Genomic DNA, 24,867 nt, shown 5'->3' on the forward strand with positions numbered 1-24,867 from the left:
CACAGTGTTAGACACATAATAGACTCTCATAAAATACCAGAAGTTTTAGCAGTGATATTTCTTGAAAGCGGTAAGCCTTCTTAATACTTTAGAATTGCTTTAAAAAACAGATTATTTCATCAATATTCACTTATCTGTGGCATTTTAACTAGAATGAGTATAGACTAGATTATATGAAATTTAAGACAGAAGATATAATGAATACTGTTGCTGTCTGAAAGGCAGAGGTGAAGCGAGATGACCAGTGGCCAATGAAGACAGACTTTATTTTCCTTCCATCATTGCCAGGGACATCCGCAGTGGCTGGCAGTAAACTCTGGTGAAGATATCAGGATCAGTTTGAATGACCACACACCTCAGTCTTCACTTTTTAAATTTTTCAGTCTTCACTCTGTGATTTAAGCCACCTAATCTCCACTCTTTCTCTTTGGAAGGATCAGAGGATGTCAAAAAGAAATGGATATCTGTGCCTTCCATTTTCTCCCCATTTGTTAACTAATTTTCAGCATTGCCTGAAATTTACTTTTGGAGCATTGCTATTTGACAAAAGCTGGAATTCTTAATCTTTATATAAAGTTTATAGTCTTAAGAAAAAAAATTTTTTTTAAAGAACTTTAATTTTTCTTACATATACTTAGTTTTGTTTTGTTTTTTACTTAACAGTCCTTTTTGAAGTATAACATAGTTGTGATGGGTTATATGTTAAATTTAGTTTGTTGCAACAATAACAAGCTGCTGCTGCTCTTTTCCTTGTTTTTACCATTGCGACCAAAATACGGCATTTGTGAATTCACTCAGCCATTCTGGTTTTGATTTATTTTCTGTCAGTCTATTTTGAAATTTCTTTAATGGCATAATGCAGCAGAATGACAAAAAATTTAACATGTTAAATTTCATATAGATTTAAGTTGGCTATATATCCTTCTGTGCTTTGTCATTTGATTAGTAGGGAAAAATACCCTTTACCTTGTTCTTTTTTATTATTTTTTCTATTGAATTTATTGGGGCGACATTGATTAATAAAATTACATAGGTTTCAAGTGTACAGTTCTATAATACGTCATCTGTATATTGGATTGTGTGTTCACCACCCAAACTCAAGTCTCCTTCTGTCATCATTTATCCCTCCTTTACCACCTTCCATGTTCCCCCACCCGTTTCCCTCTACTAATCACCATACTGTTGTCTGTGTCTTGTTTTTGTTATTGTTTAATCCCTCTACCTTTTTAACCCAGTCCCCCCAAGCCCCTCTCCCCTCTGACAGCTGTCAGTCTGTTCTCTGTATCTATGAGTCTTTTTATTTAGTTTGTTTATTTTGTTCATTAGATTCCACATGTAAGTGAAATCATATGGTATTAGTCTATCTATGACCGGCTTATTTTACTTAACATAATAAACTCTAGGTCAGTCCATGCCGTCACAAAACCCTTTACCTTATTCTTTACTTCTGCAGAAATCTATGTGATTGTGGAGGCTGAAATAGCAATTAAGGCAATGCTGTAAGTATTTTTAACACCAAGAATCTTTTTTTTTTTTTAATTCCCACCCAGGGATATGTTTTTATTGATTTTAGAGAGGAAGGGAGGGGAAGAGAAATAAACCTCCATGTGAGAGAGAAACATCAATCAGGTGCCTGACCAGGGGTCGATCCCACAACCTAGGTATGTGCCCTGACCAGGAATCAAACCCACAACCTTTTTTTATATATGGGACAACGCTCCAGTGAGCCACCTGGCTGGAGCAACACCAGGCATCTTATTGGACAGTATAACTTACATAATTTTGTGAATGGATGTGGAAACCACTGTGGGCCTTTGATGACATTATCAGAGAAACTTGTTACTTATTTCAGCTGTTTTCAAGAATCAAATAAGGACAGAAAAGGTAACTCTAGAAAAGTATAATCTAGCCCTGGCTGGTGTGGCTCAGTTGGTTGGGCATTGTCCCATGCACCCAGAGATCGCTGGTTCAATTCCTGGTCAGGGCACATGCCTGGGTTGCAGGCTCGATCCCCAGTAGGGGTTGTGCAGAAGGCAGCTGTTCAGTGTTTCTCTCTCTCACCAATGTTTTTTTCTCTCCCTCTCCCTCTAAAATCAATAAAGACTTTTTTTCCCCCTGAAAAGATACTCTTTTTTTGCATTTTATTTTCCACCACCATTTATCCCCTCTATGCCCTCTTCCACCGCCCTCTCCACAGTCACCACACTTGGCCATGTCCATGAGTTCTCTTTTTTCTCACTAAAAACTTTGATGTCATCATAATCTTATCCCTGTACTTTCCCTCCATGTGTCTAATCATTTGCCAAGTCCTGTCATTCTACCTTGGCAGTGTCTTGTATCTGCCTCCTTTATTCCATCTCTGTTGCCCTAGTTCCAACCCTCATCATCTTTCCGTAGGATCATTCTGATAGGTAACTAGTGTGTTCTTTTTCTACAGTCTTTTAAAGCTTTGGACTACTGTCAGTTTGGACACATAACTCCGTTCTTAGAACGCTACTATGGCTGTCCGTCACTTTTAGAAAATAAAAAAATAAATGCTTTATTGTGACTTTCCAGGCCTTCCATTATCTGTTCCTAGACTGTTTTTTTCAGGCTTTAGTGCCCAGTAGATCCTTGTTCATTTTCTGTACTGACTAGTTCCTAAAGATGTTCTTTACTTTCTTGACTTTTTCCTCATACTGTTCTTCATCTCTATCAAAAACCTTCTCCTACCAAGACTCACATAAATGCTCTCTCTCCCCATGATGCCTCCCAGTATCCCTCTAGTCATACTTAATCTTCCTTCTTAATTTCTCCTATTGTACGTTATTTGTAACTCTTTATAGTTTGATCTCATACTATGTTGTATTATCACTGCTTACAGTTTTCTCTGTCACATTAGTTTTTTAAACTTTATAAAGAAGTAGATCACATCTGATTTTTGAGTTCCTAGAAACAGTGTCTTCCATACAGCAGAATATCTGGGAATGATTGAATTTAACTTTGAAATAGCTAATGATTTATGATTTTAAGTTGCTTAGGTAGCATATATAGTTTTTATAATCTTTATCTTTTAAAGATCGAAGCTTTAAAGGTAATCATGAGAAACAGATGTAGCTGAGAACATATTTTAGACCTCCTGTTTGGAAGGTTCAAATCAGTGGCTTTCTTTTCCCAGCTAAGAAGCCTAATTGTCGTGAATCAACAAAATAGACTCCACCTGACTTTTTTTTTAAATCCTCACCCAAGGATATGTTTGATTTGAGAGAGAGGGAGAGGGAGAGGGGGAGAGAGAGACACACACAGACAGACAGACACGTGAGAGAGAAACATGGGTCAGGGGCCTCCCTTACATGCCCTGACCAGGGATTGAACCTGCAGCCTAGGCATGTGCCCTGACCAGGAATCAAACCCACAACCTCTCGGTATGGGAACAGTGCTCCAGCCAGCTGAGCAGCACTGGTCAGGCTCTTCCTGACTTTTTGGACATATATTCTATGCTTAGACCAGTAGTACTTATGACCCAGATAGAGAATAGAATTGGAAAAAAAAGATGCTATCAGACTGTTACTTGATTACTCTGCTTACCTCTGACTTTAGTTCTTATTTAGTACACTTGGCAGTTTCACCAGTACAAAGTGATTGGGCTTTTTGGGAATTATATTTCAAGAGCTGGCCTATGTCAGGGGAACAAATGTTGGCTTTCTGTGGCTGAGTTAAGCGTAAGACCCTAGCTAAGCTAGTTGGGAGCAGAAAAGTCAGGGATAACTCATTACTGTTCTCATTACTAGTCCAGACTCCAGCATGCCCTGCCCTCTGCCACAGTCATGTCTTGTTGTGGTATCACTAAGGTCTCAGGTTTCCTTAAGCACCTCCCCCAAAAGTTAGTTTCTTGACCTGGTTTTCTCTTAGTCAAAAGTATTAGTCCTCAACTGCTGCTTTTGTTTCAGAAATCATATTTCTAGAATACTATTCCTTTCAATCCCATCATTCTCTCTCCCATTGCCAATTTTTTAAAAGTTATCTACAATCTACTTCCATTTCTTTATTACTTAATGCTCGTGCTCTTGCCTCCACTCAAACCACTGATGGAAGCTGTACCCCACAAGGTTATATATATATAAAATCAGGCTCTTCTGATATTCCAAATATGTGTTTTTTAATCGGTGTTTAGCAAACATTTATTTTGTGTTTGCTTGTTTCACCTATAACTTTCTAATTTTTACATCTGTGTGGGTATTCTTTTCATATTTATATACAGTTGCTTATTTTTATTCATACTTGCATTGTTATACTCATAATTGCTTTCTTTAAAGATACGTTAAGTACATTATATAATTCTTTTATATTCTATAAAGCATGATAATAAAATGATCACCTGTGATCACCTGTCAGTGTACCACCCAACTTGAGAAATAAAACCTGCCTAGTACCACTTGTGTAGGCCTCTGATTATACTTCTGCCTCTTCAGAAATATAATTTTATGTTTGTGATTTCCTGTTTCTCTTTATAGGCTTACGTCTTTTATATCCTTAAGCAATATATTGTTCAGTGTAGTTTGTTTTTGAACTTTATACATAAATGATGTCATGTAATATGTATTCCTTTTTTATTCAGCATTGGGAGGATAGGCAGGAGGTAAGGAGATTTTGGGAGTGGGAGGGTAGGGTGTTTTCTGGCTCAACTGTGTATCATGGGAGGTCAGGGACCATGTGTTATAAATTATATCTTTAACACATAGCATAGTGTTTGTTTGCAAGGTCAGATACTCATATGATGCTGTTGTCTCTAAAAGTATGAGGAAATCCAAGGGATCCCTATTATACTTTATTCTTAATAGATGCTCTTAGCTGTTTTGGTGATGAATTGTTGATGAATTAGATATCTAGAAGGACATCTTTAACGTTAATTAATCCCTTTGGCAGTGATGGTGTGGTCCAGAGGCTTTCTCCTCTGTTATTTTAGATTTAGACACAACACAGCATGGCTGGCGCGTCTCAACGGTTGAGCATCAACCTAGGATCCAGGAGATTGTGGTTCGATTCCCTGTCAGGGCACATACCCAGGTTTTGGGCTTGATCCCCAGTAGGGGGTGTGCAGGAGGCAGCCAATCATTGATTTTCTCATCATTGATGTTTCTATCTCTCTCTCCCCCTCTCCCTTCCTCTCTCTGAAATCAACAAAGATATATTAAATAAAAAAAAAGATGCAGAATGGAGGGAAAGGTGTAGAAAATATATATGAGCTCATTGTTTTTAAATGCATAGATCTATACTAATTAAAGTGTTCGGTTAAACATGTTTATAGATACATAGAGCAAATATAAATGGAAAAAATTGAGAATTATAAAAATGTGACTTTCAGAAAGATACAGACAGCTAGGTTTGCTAAGTCAGTGGCACATGTTTAGAAGGGATGAGTATCAAGAAGTTAGAAAGTATTACTATTTAATATAAAATGTAGCTAAGAATCAAAGCAGATAGGGGTGCTTTTGGAGTCTCACATAGATGGACAGAAGCCTTTTCTCCCTTAAGTTGTACCTTACTCAGCTTTTTAGAATTAGGTGTTCATTGATGCCCACTCATCTAATAATAGTGAACTGATAGAATGAAGAGCATTAAGATGGTGGAAATAAGTAATAGAAAAAGAGTCGTAATCTTTAAATGTATTAATGTGGTTAATTATCCAAACTGTAATTAGTTCTTCACAGCTAAAGACCTTGTATACATTTAATTAAATTCCTGAAGTTTTTGTTTCATTATACGATCTTGCCAAGACTCCCCATTTGATGTGCTCCCCTGATCTGCCCCATCTGCATGCATCCCTGCACATGTACATACGCACACACAACTTAATTCGTACATACCTAGCCTCTTGTTTTTATTTATTTTGTTTACTACCACCTCCATCTCCCTAGTTAGAATTTACCAAAGCAGATAAGGAAGTGAAGAATGTCATGAAACATCAAAGACCTTTACAGAGTAAACCAAAGTTCTTGGGTATATTGTACCAGAAAATATGTTCATATATCCTCAGCTCCAGATAAAGTGACCCTGCCCACCTATCACCTACCCCCCTTGCTTGTTTTCTTTTATAAATAGATATCAATGAGAAAGAGAAATATTTCTAAATTAAACTTCTGTTTTTGATGTATACATTAATGTAGATTTAACAGAAGAAAAATATAGAAGTCCTGTTTATTCTGTTAGTTCCTTTGACAGGAAAGATTCCTAATACTTAAAGTAAAACGATACAAACTAATTCATTTAGTAAATGGAAATTTGAAAATTAAATTGTTTATTGATACCCTGTATGTCTTGAACTCCCAAAATAGATATATTCAAGATAATTTAAAATTAACTGCTAGCAAAGGATACAGGTTAGCAGTTTTAATTTTTTTAACTACTCATTTTAGTGTTAGTGAGGAAAACTAGTGGAATTATTTGTGTTCATTTTGTTTCAGAAAAGACCTACTTTTAATGAAGTACACCATCCATTGTGAAAGCGGAAAAGGAAGGATTACTCATCATGCCTGCCGTGGCTTCAGTTCCAAAGGAACTCTACCTCAGTTCTTCACTAAAAGACCTCAATAAGAAGACAGAAATTAAACCAGATAAAACAAGCATTAAGAAGTATGTATCCATTGCTGGTTTGACTAAGTCATATATTAACTTTTAGTTCATTTCTATGTTCTTCAATGAGGTAGGTGAGCAGTAAAGTTTGTTTAAACGGTGGCATCATCTCAGAAATAAAGTAAGGCCTCCTTAGAGAAGTGTTTAACTTTATCTTGGCAGAGTACATATATAATCTTCTAATATGCATATTATCTATTTTCTAGAAAATATACCAGATCCTAAGTTTAAGAGGTAAAGACTGTAAGGACTCTACAAAACTCATTCAGCCACGGTTAATATCTTTTCCTAAAATAGTATAAAAATACTTCATAATTTAAGATTTTTATCCTTGTGTATTTCACATATGAGATGGTCTTAGCATAGTCTTTCTTTGATAAAAGAGGAGATATATTTTTATCCAATATTCATCAAAGTATTAATTTGACATGAACTTTTAAGCTAATGGTCTATTTTATATGATACAGAGTTGGAAAAAAGAGTTCCAGAAAGAAAGGTAGGCCCTGGTCGGGTAGCTCAGTTGATGAGTAGTACATTGTCCCAGTACTCTAAGGTTGCAGGTTTGATCCCTGGTCAGGGCACATACAAGAATCAACCACTACCCTGGCTGGTTTTGCTCAGTGGTTGGAGCATTGGCCCGCACGGACTGAAGGGTTTTGGGTTCAATTCTGGTCAAGGGCACACGTATTTCGGCTGCAGGCTTGATCCCCTGCCCTGGTCGGGGTGCGTGTAGGAGGCAACCAATCAATGTGTCTCTCTCACATCGATGTTTCATTCTCCCTTCCACTTTCTCTGAAAAGCAATGGAAAAAATATCCTTGGGTGAGAGAAAAGAAAAAAAAAAGAATCAACCACTGAATGCATAAATAAGTGGATTAACACATTGATGTCTCTCCCTCCCTCTCACTTTCTCCCTCTCTCCCCTTCTTCTCTGTCTCTCTCGCCCCCCTTCCTCTCTCTCCCCCCCCCTCTTTAAAAAAAAAATCAATTAAGAAAAAGAAAGAAAAGATGGGTCTAGTCAGCAATAAACCAGACTTGGGCAAGCAGATTTTAGAAATCTGGAAAATATGTGTTCCATGGCTGGAGATAAATAGGAGGCTCTAAAAAATGACTTGTATGATCCCAAATGAACTTACTCCTGAACATTTCTAGAGAATCTCCTTACTCTCTTTGGTTTGATTTACCTCTATACTAGGACTATGATGCCACATGAGGCAGAGCACACACACTGACTGAAATGGTCCTTGTATAGGACCATCTTTGGTCCTAAATACCATTTTGTCCCTGTTCCTTTTGTGGTGGTCTATTCCTTGGCCTGACCACCTTTATCATTAATCCATGCCTCAATCTTGGATGCACTGCTTTCTATAAATAAGTTATTGATAAAGCATATTGTATATAGGCATTAATTGGCACTATAACTTGGTTGCCAAAACTTTAGTCCTCAGTAAATAAATTCCTCTTGCAGAAACACCTGTTTTATTTATTTGCTTTCTAAAGACTTAAACCAGGAAAATGTCCTTAGAATTAATGCCACGGAATCTCAAGTTATTTTACTGAAATGGAATTGTAAGGTGACATAATTTTGGACTTTAAGTCTCTTTTTCTTCCAGGACCAGTAAATCAGGGTGTAGTTCAGCCATTTTGTAGAAAACCATAACCAAATAAAAAGATTGAACTCATGTCCCCTTTCCTTTCCTTAATTTCTTGGATTTTCAAGTGGAAGGAATTTTACATAATGGTTAGAAAGGAGTGAGGAGAATGGAAGATACTCATTTTAACATTAAAATAATAAAGATTTTAGCTTCCCTACTTCAATACAAATGGTACATTCTTTAATTATAGAGTATGGCTATTATGTGGCTGTCTGAGGACCACTTGCCTCAGGATTATCTGTTGTAGCAGATCTTTTAAAACTGGACTCAGAATGCATTTTGAACAGTTTGTGTTATATAAACAACTGTTATGAAACAGAAGTATTTACTTGTAGCATAAGGGGAATTTTCAGATTGCATCGAAACTTACATCTAATTTTGTGTCAATTCTGAAATAGTGCAGCCTAAATTCTGAAATTTATTGTATTGAGATTCTCTGTGGACTTTATGTATGACTTTTTCCCCAGATGTCAAATGTTGTTGTTTTTTCTCTAATTTTAAGTTATGTACAGAGTGCCCTGAAGATCTTCAAGACAGCAGAAGAAAGCAGATTAGATCGTGATGAGGAAAGGGCCTACGTACTGTATATGAAATATGTGACAGTTTATAATCTTATTAAAAAAAAGCCTGATTTCAAGCAACAGCAGGTACCTTTTATTTCTGCATTTTTATTTGCCAAGTTATTTTTGCACAATGGAGTTATTTCCTCTAAAAGTTTTAACTGTACTGAAATTTAGATAACATTATTAGCATCAAGCTCAAACTCCTATGAAGACAGAAAAAGCAAACTGAAGATTTTGTTTCATTATTTGCAAACATCTGTGTACATATGTGGATACACACACACACTATATACACATTCTTAATTTGCCTTGGACTAGTACAAGTTTATAGGAACATACAGACTCATAGTTTTCTGTTATGATAATTGCCAGATCAAATAGAACTATTCCATTTACTCATGCATTGAATAAGAAAATATGACTGAGATTGTACTTTCTCAAGATTTAAGGTTTAGTCACTTGTTTTAATGTGACACGTTTTAATATATCACTGACATTTCTCTATATTAAAGATCTCAGTTTGTAAAATTAATGCTGATTGCTTCCATTTTTATATATTATTTTGCTTTTAATCCTTTGAGCAGGTGCCTTTCTTCCACTCTGCCGAAGCCATGGACAGGGAGGGAGGAAAGGGAAGTGTGGTGTAAATCAAAAAAGAGAACGGATGACTAGATAAGTGTTGCTAGGGAAAATGGTTGCAGTTGAAATGCACCAGAAACAGGCAAAGAACATGGAGACTAAAGAAATGGGAAAAATTTTGTGTTGGTGGTTCCACCTTTACTTAGGAACTATCTTGCTATCAGACAATAAATAGTAGCAAAATACTGCCTATAGATTTCTTACCTGGTAGAGAAGCCATTCTTGAATTAATAATGAGATTTTTATTTTGTTCACTGGTGGTGGAGTTTCCTTTGCCTGGTTTAAATTCATTTATAGAAGTTAAAAAAAGTTCTTTTATTCATTGAAACAGCCTTATTTTTCTCCACAGTAGTGTGATTGATGTAATTTTTTTTTGGTTGTTGGTTAAGGGATAACCTCATTGTTTTACTTAATGGTGTTAAATCATTGCTGGTGTTTCTTCTTCCCAGTAAGGCTGTGCTAGTAGGAGTTGTGGAGTTTAGGGCTAGCTTGGGAAGGGTGGCCCCCTGTAGTTAGAGCTTCATCCTCCTGCCTGCCGGTGGCTGATTGGTCCTGCCCCTGGAACATTCTTGGTCATACCTAACTGCAGAGAGAGATGGAGGCCTGCCCAAATTTAAACAAGTTTTGCATGCTCTTTGGTGATTTTCATAGTATCTCTTAATGTGGAACTGCTTGAAAAGAAGTGTAAATATTTTTCAAAACTTTGCAGGTTTGGGTAATTGGTAGTTTTGGTGTTTGCTGTTTTGTCGTAGGGCCAGTTTTTTATGTACTTTTTAATTTTTTTCTAAATTTTTCCAAGTTGGTAGTTACATTTTTCCTTCTCTTTCTCTTTTTTTTGAATCTTCACCTGAGGATATTTTTTCCATTGCTTTTCAGAGAGAGTGAAAGGAAGAGAGAGAGAAAAACATCAATGTGAGAGAGACACATCAGTTAGTTGCCTCCCACACGCACCCTGACCAGGGGTGAGAGATCGAGCCTGCAACTGAGATATGTGCCCTCGGCCAGAATCGAACCCGGTACCCTTCAGTCTGTGGGCTGACGTCCCAACCACTGAGCCATACTGGCTAGGGCAGTAGTTACTTTTTTTCTTTGACAAGATTGGGAGTATTTTTGTGGCTACTTTTTTATTTTTAAACCTGAGAAGGTTGGGAGTAAGTTATAATTGATGAGATTTTTTTCCATTTCCACAGACTATGGCATTTCCAAAGGGAGTATATAGTTGAAAGTGGCAGTTCAGGTTAGGAAGCCCCTGTTACTTCATATTCAGTTCCTGGTTTTCAATATAAAGACTATTTTCATTTGCTGTCTAGGGTACCACATCTGCTTCTGTCTTAGACCTGTTTGTGTTTTATTTTATTTAGCCCAACCTCTCCAATGTACTTCAAGTATATGAAATGTTAGATTTACTAACTAAATATTTTTTTTAAATTTTAGAGAGGGAGAAATTAATTTTGAGACCCGACTGGGGATCAAACCCATACCTAGGTATGTGCCCAGACCAGGAATTGAACCTGAGACCTTCCCATGCATGGGACGACACTCCAACGAGCCACACTGGCCATTAACTAAATATTTTTGGGGCATTAACTAAATATTTTTTGGTTTTGACCTTTTAAAGCAGGTAGGGACAGAATGTGTTGTCAGCAGTCTTCAGAAACTTTATCTTTCACTCTTACTTTATACTAGGGAATATTTAAGATTTAGATAAAACTTGTTAATTTAGCAAGCCCACTAGTAGAGAACACATTACATTTATTGTTTACTCATTTAAAAATTAGTTTGTGGATAATTTTTTCAGGGCCATCTGAAAAGGGAGGAAGGCAAGTATATTGAAAATATTAGTATGGCAAAGTCTAGATAATATTAGAATGATATCTGTAAATCTCCGTGGCATTCTTGATAATTAGTCCTAAATATTATTGGTAAACCTTTTTGTTTGGGAAATCATGAGAGTTTCTTGAATCTGTATGTTTAAGAATAGGAAACTTTGGTTGGCCGGCGTGGCTCAGTAGTTGAGCACCCATGGACCTGGAGGTCACGGTTCAGTTCCTGGTCAGAACGCTTGCCCAGGTTTCAGGCTCAATCCCCAGTAGGAGGCATGCAGGAAGCAGCCAATCAGTGATTTCCTCTCATCATTGATGTTTCTATGTCTCTTCTTCTCCCTCGTCTCTCTGAAATCAATAAAATAAAAACATTTTTTTAAAAATTAATTAAACAAGTCATGGTGGTTTTTGGTTTTACTTTGTAATTTGTTTTTATCAGAGAAACCTTATAGTAATGATTAGATTTTATTTTCTATTAAAAAATATTACATCAGCCTGGCCGGGTGACTCGGTTGGAATGTCATCCCATACCCCAAATGTTGCCAGTTCAATTACCAGTAAGGGCATGTACCTAGGTTGCAGGTTCAATCCCTGGTTGGGGCTCATACAAGAGGCAACCTATCTATGTTTCTCTGTCACATAGATGTTTCTCTGTAAAATCAATTTAAAAACATATCCTCGGATGAGGATAAAAAAAAAAAGTATTATTCACCAGGACATGTGGTAACTGAAGTAAGTATAGTTTCCACTGTAATTTTCAGTTGACACAATCAATATTGAACAACCGTATATGTTTATTGAAATTGCATAGTGAATGGCCCTCTTTATTTAGTCTTTAATCTAGAAGAATAAACTCAACCAAAACATGAGCTACTTTTAGGCTACATAGATACATGATAGCTGTTACCAACAGGTTTTTTCCACCCAAAGCTTTTGGTGACTCTCTCTCTAAGCCAAAGATGCATATTTTTTACTTCTGTCCTCCCTCCCCTCCCCTCCCCTCCCCTCCCCTCCCCTCCCCTCCCCTCCCCTCCCCTCCCCTCCCCTCCCCTCCCCTCCCCTCCCCTCCCCTCCCCTCCCCTCCCCTCCCCTCCCCTCCCCTCTTTCCTTCCTTCCCTTTGCTTGCTTGCTTGCTTGCTTTTGATTACTGTATCATTTGTGAGGAACTATGCTAGTAGGCTCTATCTGCAGTCATACTGACAAGTTGTGGCAAATTAGATCCAATAATTAGTTAGCTGAGTCTAACTGTACTACTATCATGTTGGACTAACCTTGATTTGAAAATATCTCTGATTGCAGGATGTAATGAGTGGTCTCTTACAGAAATGATTTTTTAAAGCTCATTATGCTTATTAGTAAATTGTATGCCAAAATTTTGTGGGTTTTTAAAAGGGAGGAAGGAGGAGAGACAGAGAGAGAGAGAGAGAGAGAGAAACATTGATAGGTTGCCTCTGACTGGAATTGAGCCCGCAACCTGGGTATGTGCCCTGACCAGTAATAGAACCTGCCACCTTTTGGCATATGGGTCAATGCTCTAACCAACTGAGTCACGGCAATTTTGTGTTTTTTTAAAGGTCAGTTATATTGTTGATCGTTTCTTCTTTTTTTTTTTTTTTTTTAATTTATCTTTATTGTTGAAAGTATTACAGGTGTCCCATTTCCCCCCCCCAATTGACCCCCTCCACCTTGCTCCCACCCCCTGCCCAGGCCTTCACCCCGTCATTGTCTGTGTCCATGGGTTATGCATATATGCATATAACTTCTTTGGTTAATCTCTTCCCACCCTCCACCCCCCTACCCTCTTCCCTCTGAAATATGATCGTCTGTTACATGCGTCAGTGTCTCCAGATCTATTTAGTTCTTCAGATTCTTTTGTTCATTAGCTTCTTCTTAAAGAAGACCCTTCAACATTTCCTATAGTGCTGGTGTGGTGGTGATGAACTCCTTTAGCTTTTCCTTGCCTGAGAAGCTCTTTATCTGACCTTCAATTCTAAATGATAGCTTTGCTGTGTAGAGTAATCTTGGTTTAGTTCCATGTTTTTCATCACTTTGAATATTTCTTGCCACTCCCTTCTGGCCTGCAAGGTTTCTGTTGAGAAATCAGCTGACAGTCATATGGGTGCTCCCTTGTAGGTAACTAACTGCTTTTCTCTTGCTGCTTTTAAGATTCTCTCTTTGTCTTTAACCTTTGGCATTTTAATGATGATGTGTCTTGCTGTGGGCCTCTTTGGGTTCCTCTTGTTTGGGACCCTCTGTGCTTCCTGGACTTGTAAGTCTATTTCTTTCCCCAGGTAGGGGAACTTTTCTGTCATTATTTTTTCAAATAGGTTTTCAATTTCTTGCTCTCTTTCCTCTCTTTTTGGCACCCCAATAATACGAATGTTGGGCCTCTTGAAGTTGTCCCACAGGCTCCTTATGCTGTCTTCATATTTCTGGATTCTTTTTTCTTTTTGCTCTTCTGGTTGGGTGTTTTTTGTTTCCTCATGTTCCAAATTGCTGATTTGATTCTCAGTGTCCTCTACTCTACTGTTGATTCCCTGTAAATTATTCTTCATTTCAGTTCATGTAGTCTTCATTTCAAATTGGTACTTTATTATGTCATCGATTTTCTCAATTATTTTCATCATATTCTTACTAATATCCTTGAGCATCCTTATAACCACAATTCTGAACTCTGTATCTGTTAGCTTGCTTGGATCTATTTCATTTAGTCCCTTTTCTAGAGATTTTCTTCTGTTCATTCCTTTGTGACATGTTTCTTTGCCTCTGCATTTTGGCAGCTGCCTGGTATTTGTTTCTATATATTGGGTAGAGCTGCTCTGTTTCCTGGAATTTGTAGAGTGGCTTTGTGTAGTAGGTGTCCTGTAGGGTCCAGTGACTCAGCCTCCCCAGTCACCTGAGCTGGGCCTTCTAGGTGCTCCCCTGTGTGGGCTGTGTGCACTGTCCTGTTGTAGTTGAGCCTTGGTTGCTGTTGGTTTCACTGGGAGGATCTGACCCTCAGACCGATCAGCTGTGAGAACCAGCTGCAACTACAGCCAAAGAACTGCTGTGCTGGAAACACCCCTATGGAGCAGGTTTTACTTCAGTGGGGCTTTGGTGTTCACCAAGTGCGCCTCGTGGATGTGGTAGGGTTGTAATCCATCGTGGTGGCGTCTGACCACCAGGTGCACTGTCTTTGGGGCCTCCTGGGAGGTGCAAAGTGAGCCTGTGCCAGTGCCTTGCCCAGGGCCACCCAGCATGAGCTACACAGCAAACCTTAGTTGGCTGCTACTTGTGCTGGGCTTGGAGGTGTCCAGGAGAGGCCAAGCTATGAGCCAATGCAGGCTGCCGCTAGTGCCAGGCTTGTGGCCACTTATCAAGCCGTATGGGGCATGCTGCTGCTTGTTTGAGAGATTTTAGGAAAGTCCTAAGCATGAGGCTCGAGAGGCCACTTGCAGAGAAAAGCCCCTGGAAATAGCCTGGATGAGCTTGCAGGTGGGGAGGGGCCAAAGGTGTGAGTCGGGTGCTGGGGATTCAGATGTGGCGCCTGCCTGCTGGCTGTGTGTGGGGAGGACTCGCCGAAGGAGCGTGGCCTCTACCAGCTCTTCTGGCCGGGAGAAAGCTTCCTCTCCACCTCTCGCCCGGATTTCAGGCAGGTTAGTTCCTCCCGGAGTGTCCCAGGTCCTTTCAGGCTGCTGCCCGGCGCTGGGCTCAGAGGGAGCGCATCTGAGTGAGTCCCTGTGTGGGCCCTTTAAGAGGAGCTGCTGGGGCTCCCGTAGCCTCCGAGACCCTCAGCGACAGTCCCCGCTGGTTTCACAGCCTGGAGTTGTGGGGACGTCTTTTCCCAACCCTGGAGCCCTAGGCTGGGGGCCTGCTGTGGGGCTGGGACCCCTCACTCCTCTGGGAAACCCCCACCACCGAGATTCCCTCCCAGGTTTAAACCGCAGCACCGTGTGTGGGCCAGCCGTGGTGTCTCCGGGATTCAGCCCGGATCCGCCCGCGTCTCCGCCCCTCCTCCCGGTCTCGATGCTTCTTCAGTTCCCTGGTTGTGGGGCTTCTGTTCAGCCAGATATCAGGAGGTTCTGAGTGATGGTGGTTCTGTATTTTAGTTGTAAGTTTGATTTGGTTGCGGGAGGCGGCAGGTGCAGCTGTTATCTACGCCGCCATCTTGTTTCTCTAATGGTTTATTTTCTATAGTTTGATTTTTAGTTATTCAAGGTTTCCTCAAATGTAAAACTTGTTTTATGTCTGAAGTGTTGGAAGGCAGGTAGCTATTGTATAAAAAAGATGGAAGCAAAACATCTCAGTTTAAAACAAAAGAAAACAAATCCCATGCTGTAGATTGACACACAATTTGTTTTACTGCTTCTGAGACTAGAGAAAAATAAAACTAGGTAACCTACTTACAATAGCAAAATATGCTCTTGAAAGCTTTTGCTTTTTGCCACTCATTTATAAACAAAAAAGAATAGTATTTACACTTCTTAAAAGGTGCCTTACAAATAAATAAAACTATCACCTACTGGAATTTTTTTTACCATACTAATGGTATGACAAGGTACATTTGAAACATTTAGAGAATAAGTTGCACATTTATGTAGGTTAAAAGTTAAAAAAATACTTTATTCAATCATAATAATGTTTTCATCTAAACTTTCCTGTTTTAAGTACTGTGATTTTAATGTTTTTAGCATTAGAACTGTGTACAGTAGCTAGTACTAACAGTATAAGATGGTTTTCCTATAATTTCAGGACTATGTTCATTCAATGCTTGGACCTGCAAACATCAAAAAAGCTATCGAAGAAGCTGAAAGACTTTCTGAAAGCCTTAAACTCAGGTACAGACATTATTATTTTCAAATCTTTAAAAGAATGTAAATTTAGAAGATAAAAAGAATAGTATGTATCATTTGTCTGTTTATGTTGATCATGCTTATAAATCCCAATTCCTAAAAATAAGTCCTGTGTTAATGGGACACAAAAGTTAAAATCTTTTGCTGTATAACTTATGTTCATGTATTACCATTAATATTCTTTGCTGAAGTTTTTAAAATGCTTAGAATGATAGATTATTAAGGTAAGCATTGGTGTAGTAGTTTAGAGCTCAGGTCCCATTTTTTTCTAAGTTTCTAACAGGATCTTCAGAAAAATACAATTCTTCCCATGCTCCATGTTGTAATGTGCTACCGGACACTGGTCTTATGGGAATAAATTATTTACTATAGTTTTTATTTGTCTGGTTTCAGAAGTTATACATGTTTTTAAAAAAGTCTAATTCTGGTATTTGTCATGACTGGTTTACCAGACTTATAATGAAAAATAAAAAATAGTATGTTTCATTTTTACTCATTCCTTAAATAACAAAATAAAAAGGGAACTATTTTTAGTTCGGTGTTTTTTCTTAATGGTTTTCATACTTGGATCAATTAACTATTATAGTTACATATATCATAACCTTTACTTAAAAATTATCTTTTTTAACTACTATATTCTGAACTTCATCCTTTCTAGAAATTACTAATCTTGGGTCTAGAATATGTTAAGGTGGATGATATCATTTAGAATCACTATTCTCTTTCTCCTTTACACAGTTAAGTAGAATAGAATTTCTCCTAATCTTTGGATTGCCCATCATTATTAACTGACTTCTTTTGGGTTTACCTAGATTTTCCCTAATCATACTATTACAATAATCATGTTTTTTTTATATCCTCTTTTTTGGGGCTTTAGGTCCTTTCACTTATTTGTTGTCTATACTTTTTTAATATTTTGAATCACTTTATAAGTGAATGAGGCTTATAGTTAATTTTAGGATTGTAATTCCTTTCAAAAGGAAATTGCAGCAGATTTGAATCATTAAAAGGTTGAGATTAGTGGGAGGGAAAGAGCAACAAAAGCATTAAACAATTTCAATTTGAGAGTATAGAGTTTCTTTTCAAGATTTTTGGGTGATTGGATATAAATCTAAAGAGGGCAGATTTATAAGTTGTGACTTGTAATGACCAATGGTAGCATTGAATTTCATTTGGAGGGAGAAAGTACGTACCCAAGGCAGGGTACTAGTATCATGTAACTGGAACTCCTTTACTTTTCATAATCATTGCAATAAAAGACATCTTTACTTCTTTTTTCAACTAGATATGAAGAAGCTGAAGTTCGGAAAAAACTTGAAGAAAAGGACAGGCAGGAGGAAGAGCAACTGCAAAAACAGAAAAGACAGGAAGCGGGAAGAGGGGATGGTGGCACATCAGCTAAAAGTTCTTTGGAAAATGTATTGGATTCCAAAGACAAAACCCAAAAGGTATTTAAAATTTATTCTGTGAGAAAAAAAGACTCTTCTCAGATGATTTGCTTAAGAAGAATTGAGATATCACTACAACGTTCTTTTATGCAGTGAGGGTAAAATTTGATGTGTTTTTATCAGAAATTGAATCAAATATTCTAGCTTCAGTTGGTTCTGTTACAGGTTTTTGGTTTGTGGTTACCATGAGACTCATATTTAACAAACTGTTTTTATTGCAGTCTATTTTAAGGTGATGGTTGCTTACAGTTGCATTTTAAAAGCTCTTTTTAAAAAATGTTAATGAAGACTATTCATGAATATTGTAATATGGGAAAGAGATTGAACTCAGCAATGCTTAAACAAGATGTAGGTAGATTTTTAAATGCTAATTAGCTACTGGAAAAGTATTAAGAGTATATTAGTGTGGGAGGTTCATCAATGTGAGAGGCCACCTGTGTTTACTGATTGTCAATTATGGAAGTTAGGCTCCCACCCTCCCAGAGACTGGGAGGGTAGGGGCCCTACTTTTTTTTTTTTAATTTTTATTGTGGTAAATACACATAAAATTGAACACCGTAACCATTTTTTAAGTACACAGTTCAGTGGTATTGAGTACATTCACATTGTCGTGCAACAATCACCACCATCCATCTCCAGAACACCTTTTATCTTGCAAAACAAACTGTATCCATTAATCAGTAACTCCCCACACTCCCTCCCCCTTCCCCCTATTTCCTGGCATCCACCATTCTATTTTCTGTGCCTGCGCATTTGACTTACTCTAGGTACCTCATCTGAGTGGAATCATATACTATTTGGAAAGCCCTACATTCTTACTAACCCCCAATGTTTATGTTTTTGACATATTTTACACCTTTTGTGTGAGAGGGTGTGCATGTATCCCTTAATTATTATAGTTGCACATGATCTTACTACTTTGTCTTTTAACCTTCATATTAGCTTTATATGTGGTTGATCCCTACTTTTACTAAATGTTTGCCTTATCAAGTTTTTTTCTTTCTCATATTTTAAAATTTTTACTATTGGCCATTTCTTTTCCGCTTAAAGAAGCCTCTTTAACATTTCTTGTATTGCTGGTTTAATGGTGAACTCATTTTGTTTATGCTTGTCTTGGAAACTATCTCTCCTTCAATTTTGAATGATAAGCTTGCTGGGTAGATTATTTCTAGGATTTGATTATAGGTTTTCCCTTTTATCACTTAGAATATTTCATGCCAGGTAATAACCCAATTTTTACTTCGCTGTAAGAAATACTCTGTCATTAAATTAAACAATACATTTCTGTAACAATCTGTGCTTTTAATATATTTAGCCAATAACTGAAGAAAATTTTGATGAAATGTCAAATGATTCAGTTATGCTGCTAGTTATTTCACCTGTTAACTACTGCCAGAGCTACTTGGTGATGCCATTACTGTTCATCTGTATTTTTATAAATGCCAGTACCCTAAGCCCTTCATTTCCTAGCCTTTCAGTTTCAGTGAAGTATTAAAGTTGAACTTTTTGTTCCTCTGAAAATTTTTGTTTCTATTAAACTTGAAACTTTTTTTTTTTCTATGAAATAGATAAATGGTGAAAATAGTGAAAAAAATGAGACCACAGAGAAAGGTAAGTGTGTACAGAAAGAGGGAGTTCTTTTAGGTTATTACTCAGATCTTTTAATCAGAATTAGCTTCAGATTTTATACAGTGAGATTCTAACATTGCGTCTCATCTGTATGTAAGCTATGTTATTTTTCCTAGCCTGTACAAATATACTGAAAATGTATCCTGAATTTATATATTGTGGGTTATATTTATGATAGGTAATTGAAACTATCAAAACCACAGTTTGTATTTGTCATTGTGTTCTTTTCAAGGTAGTGTAGCATTAGTGGTTAAGAGCATGGACACACACTAGTCATTTCTGCTCATTGGTTAGAGTCTGGCCTGCGAACTGAAGGGTCCCAGGTTCGATTCCAGCCAAGAGCATGTACCTCAGTTGCAGGCTCGATCTCTGGCCCCGGTGGTACAAGTACAGGAGGCAACTAAATGATGTGTGTCTCACATTGATGTGTCGTCCCCCCCCCACACACACACACACTTCCACTCTGTCTGAAAAGCAATGAAAAAAATATTCTCTGGTAAGGATTAAAAATAAAACAAGAGCATGGACTCTCAGAATTGAGACTGCCTGGGTTTGAACTTTGGCTCCTTATCTGAATTTCCATGTGACTCAAACATGTAATTAACCTCTTTAACTTAATTTCCCCTTTTTAAAGTGGGGATAATAATAGTACCTATTTTGTAGGATTATTGATGAGGATTGAATGAGTTAATACATGTGAAACTCATAGAATGCATAGTAAACTTTATATAAGTGTTAGCTATTACTACTTACGACTCTCAGTTGAAGACTTAATTATTTAAAAGTCTTCTTTACTTCCTTAAATAATCTAAACCAGTAATTTTGATATTATCCACAGGTGGTATGGATGTTCTAGTCACAAATATATGACCTAAAGAATAGGACTTAGTTAGTTGCCCTAAGTTTTCATCTCAGAAAAGGCTTAACTTAAATGTTAATTGTGTGTAACATTAAAATAAATTATTTAAAATATTGCCATACAACAATAAAAAATAAACCTAGTTAAGGTACCTTCCTAAAAGCTATTACCAGTTCATTCTAAGATTTGTTTTTACCTGTATTTTCCTTTGTAGTTCACCCTGCTTTGATATTACCCTTCTCAGTGGTTTGTTCTCAACCTGTTTAGACTGTTTTATTGTCAAAATTATCTTGATGGTTAGAAAGGGAAGTAGGATGGTTATTAGCAGTTGGATTTTCCCCCCCTCACCTGAGGATATGCTTTTTATTGATTTTAGAGAAAGGAGAAAAGAGAGAGAGAGAGACATAGATGTGAAAGAGATACATCGATTCCCTTCAGTGTGCACCCTGACCTGCAGTCGAACCCGCCACCTTTGGGTGTAAGGGATGACACTCCAATGAACTGGCCACACCAGCCAGGGCGCAACTGGATATTTTAGCTTAGGAGAGAATGTGACTACATTCTTCTCACAGCTCACTGCCAAAAAAATAGTTCTTGACATATTAAGCTCCCTTGTAGGGCTTTTTTTTTTCGTTTTAATGTTTTTATTGATTTCAGAGAGAGGAAAGAAGAGGGAGAGAGATAGAAATATCAATGATGAGAGAGAGTCATTGATCAGCTGCCTCCTGCACGCCCCCTACTGGGAATCGAGCCCTCAGCCTGGGCATGTGTCCTGACAGAATCGAACCTTGACCTCCTGGTTCATAGGTTGACACTCAACCAGAGCCATGCCAGCCAGGCACCTTGTAGTGCTTTTTGATCTTTTACTTTAGATGGTAGAAGCTGGAAGAGGAAAATAGTAACAGGGAATATTTACTTTGGCTAAAAATTAAAGAGTTAGATAGTAAATATTTTAGGCTTGGGGGGCCCTGTGGTCTTTGCTATTGTAGTGTGAAAGCAGCCATAGACAATATGTGAACAAATGAGTATAGCTGTGTTCCAGTAAAAACAGGTGGCTAGTAGAACACAAGTAAGTTTTTGGCTTGTTGCTCTGGGAATACTTGAAAATCTAAAATAGCCCCCATAAAACTCCATTAAAGAATTTAGACCCTTTCAAGAATTTTTGAGCCATAGATGTTTCTTCTGGTTTACTTTTTTTTTTAAGTGGCTTAATTGTTTAAAAGAGAATATATTTCTGAGATACACACATTAATTTCCTTTATTTTAAACTAGTAACAGAGTCAGCATCAGAAATAATTGTAAACTCAACAGCAAGTTTTAATATTTAAGTCTTTTAGACAGAACATTGAATTAGTTTCCTGATAAGTCAAAAACATGTTATAGTTAATGTTAGTTTAAAAGGTAATAAATAGTGTGATGGAACAGCAAGTATGTGACACCCAGCACACTTTACTCTTCTAGAAAAAAACTATGCTTGTCTTGTGTTTAGTGATACCATAGCACAAAGAACTGGGTGTTACTTGTCATTAATATTATTTTTTCTTGATTCCAAGGATCAGTCACAGCAAAGGAACTATACACAATGATGATGGACGAAAACATCAGCTTGATTATAATGGATGCTCGAAGAATGCAGGATTATCAGGGTTCCCATATTTCAGATTCTCTCAGTGTTCCTGAAGAAGCCATCAGTCCAGGGTGGGTCATTGTGTATTGAGATAAAATGATAAACTGTGGATAGTAGTAAATATTACTAATTAGCATTCAATCTAAATGTGATATAATAGTGTTTTCTTTTCCCATTGACTTTTTCATTTTTTGCTCCTAATGGCACACCTTACCCTTTCTGAAGAGTACTGTAAAAGACATTCCAGTCAGGCTGTTTTCTCCTATCTGTGGCATTGGGAGTCTTAGAAGAGAAATGAAGCTGCCCTTGTGTGCTCTCTCCTCCCAGGTGTTTGTTGACTAATTTCTCATGCTATTATGTATGAGCTTTTGAAGCATATGTACCAAATGGAGTAAATTGTGAATTAATTGGTTTTTTTTAAATTTGAAATTTCCCATACTGTTATCTGTAGCAAAAAAGTACACAGATACTTTTTTGAAGAAGCAGCAGTATAACTAAGTGATTTAGAGAGAGTAAAGGCTCTACAGTAAGACTATAGTGAGATTACAAATGTCTTTTATTAGCTATAGTACTTCTGGGTAGAGACCTAACCTAGTAAGCCCATGTTTCCATCTGTAAAATGGAGGTAATAAAAGTCCCTATCTCAGAGGTTTTGAGAAGTTTAAATGAGAAATTTTATACACACACATTTAGCACAGTGGCTTACATTTGCAAAGACTAAATTTTTGTAACTAAAAAATATTTTCTTTTTTGATAAGAAGGCTTTTAATCTATAAAATTAAAGTTACATGCATTGATATATTATATATTAGAAACTATCACAACAGTGACAGTTAGTCTAGATCCAGGGCTATTTTCACTATTTTGAGTGTTATATTTTTATATAACCTCTCTGGGTCTTAGTTTATGGAATTGGATTAGGTAAAATCTATGGTCCATTCTAGGACTAAATTAACATTAAGAAGATATATTTTTTCAGTTAGGTAAGAAAAAGCATGATATTTGGTACATTGCAGATGTTGCTAAATGTTTGACCTGAAGAACATCATGCATTGTAAATATGCTATCTATCTGTCTAATCTGTGTATCTATTTAGCTATTTATCTGATTTTTTTTAATTGAATAGTTTAGCTTGATGATTTACTTCATAAAACTAGGTGTCTTCTGCCATTCCCTCTATCATTCCTCTACCCTGAACCATTAAACAGGTTAGTAAGTACACTATTTAAACATGAGATTTGAGTGCTTAGTCTAATCAAATAGGTGTGAATATATTCCCAGGATTTGCAAAGAGAAAGTTATAATTAATCTTTGGGTAGTCTACTCTGTACTAACAGAAAGTTGATGGTTTTTATTGACTTGTTTCCCAAAATGTGAGATTTGGACTACTGTGAAACTCAAGGTGAGTTTAGGTTGAAGATTAAAGAGCAATGAATTGTATACAAAGAAAAGTATTCCCTTTTAATTTCTGTTTCAGTCTTTCTAAGTTTGGTGCTAGCATTACTTTTTAATATTTGTTAATCTCTCTTTCTTACCAGAGAGCAGGCCTCAGAGCTTTCTGTAGGCAACAGTGTCTACAGCTACCTGATGGTGATTATTGTATTTTTTCATTGTCTATTTTTAAATGTTAAACAGTGTAGTATTCATACTGCTTATGTAAGTATTTAGCCCAGTGAATTTTCAGAAACAATGTGTTCATTTAGTTAGTATCTGGACCAAGAAACAACATTATCATCACTCCAGAAACCCCTCATATGCCACCTGTCAGTTACTACCCATATCCCCATCTGCCCAGGAAACAACCAACTTCTAATAGATTCATTTTTGTCTGTTTTGTAGTTTATATAAATGGAATCATACAATCTATAGTCTTTTATGTCAGGCTTTTGTACTCAACCTAATGTTTTTGAGAGTCATCTATATTATTGTGTGCAGTTGCAATATATTTATTCTTATTGCTGTATAGTGATGTATTGGGTGAATATAGCATAATTTATTGATCTATTTTTAGAATTATTTACTTTTAGGATTTTCTTTTATTGGATATGATGCTATTTTTACATGTATATAGGAATATACATTTTCCTGTTAAATTTCTTTAAGGACCACTTTCAATTAAATTAACTAATAATTAAAATATTAAATCATAGACAGGGTAAAGCAAAGTTGTAGCAGTGTGTGAAATGATACATGAAAGAGTGAACTTTGGGAAACACTGGTTGATACTGTTGTTTTGCAAAGTGTTTTCTGCAGAATACTAATCTTGAGTTTTTATATAAAGAGTGTTTAGTCAAGTATATCCCTGCAGTTAGAAATAGTCATTAAGAACATCACATTTCAATTTTTCTCATTCTTTGTTGACTAAGCATCCTTCTGATTTCAGTATATCAAGTAAGAATTATTATGAGGCAAAATTTTATATTCTTTTTTTCTTTATATTCTAATAGGTACAGTAAACATTATTATATACAGGATTTTTTTTTAATCTAAACCCTTTAGTTTTACTTATGAATGAAAGTTTCATCAGTTCTGCCTCGCTTACTAGTATTATCAGTTAAATATTGAAATGCCTAGCTTCTTTGTTAGGAGTACTATTGGAGTTTCTTACCTGGAGGAGCAAATCTGTTTTACTCATTCAATTATTCAGCAGATATTTACTTAGCACTTACTGTGGGCTGGGTTACTCTGGTTCTCAGTACTGGAACTAATCCAGTTGAACAGACAAATCTTTGCTTCATGGAGCTTATATTTTATTAACAGGGAGACAAGGTAGGTGAGACAGTAAAACTTAAAATATATGTTTACTGTTGATAAGTGCTTTAGAGATGGGTGTGTCAAGCTTGTATGTTGGGGTGGGTGTTAAAATTTTATTCCAGGAAGGCTTCATGGAGAAGTTGCTAGTGAGCAGATCTTGAGGGGATGAAGGGAATGACTGATGGAGTTAACTGACCAAAGAGGGTTTTAGACAGAGGTTGACAGCTCCCATAGGTAGGAGCATACCAGAAGTTACAAGGAAGCCAGTGCCAGGAGTGGAGTGAAGGGGCTAAGTACTTTTAGCGATGAGGACATTGAGATAATAGGATTTGGAGGAGGGACCATGTGGCAGGCCCATTGTAAGGACTTCAGGAAGAACTTCAGCTTTTCTGTGAGGAAAAGAGGAAGTGAACAGCATGCCTTATTG

General features: G+C 37.0%; 1 protein-coding gene across 6 annotated transcripts in view; it reads left to right on the forward strand.

Moving 5' to 3' along the window:
• USP8 (ubiquitin specific peptidase 8) overlaps positions 1-24,867 on the forward strand; it is a 53,327-nt gene that overhangs the window by 7,042 nt on the left and 21,418 nt on the right. For 3 of the 6 annotated variants that reach the window (XR_013998599.1, XM_081134408.1, XM_081134410.1), the window contains exons 2-7: positions 6,444-6,612; positions 8,769-8,913; positions 16,023-16,108; positions 17,409-17,571; positions 19,140-19,182; positions 21,613-21,757. Coding sequence is in view for 4 of the 6 variants with exons in the window: in XM_081134408.1 (XP_080990534.1) it covers positions 6,509-6,612; positions 8,769-8,913; positions 16,023-16,108; positions 17,409-17,571; positions 19,140-19,182; positions 21,613-21,757 (686 nt within the window). In the remaining 2 variants the exon portion in view is untranslated. Of the gene's footprint in view, positions 1-1,453; positions 1,500-6,443; positions 6,613-8,768; positions 8,914-16,022; positions 16,109-17,408; positions 17,572-19,139; positions 19,183-21,612; positions 21,758-23,224; positions 23,277-24,867 lie in introns of all 6 variants that reach the window. The other 3 variants (XM_081134409.1, XM_081134411.1, XR_013998600.1) reach the window with 2 other exon arrangements.

This window comes from Miniopterus schreibersii (genome assembly GCF_964146895.1).
Source record: "Miniopterus schreibersii genome assembly, chromosome: 1".
NCBI classification, from domain to species: domain Eukaryota; kingdom Metazoa; phylum Chordata; class Mammalia; order Chiroptera; family Miniopteridae; genus Miniopterus; species Miniopterus schreibersii.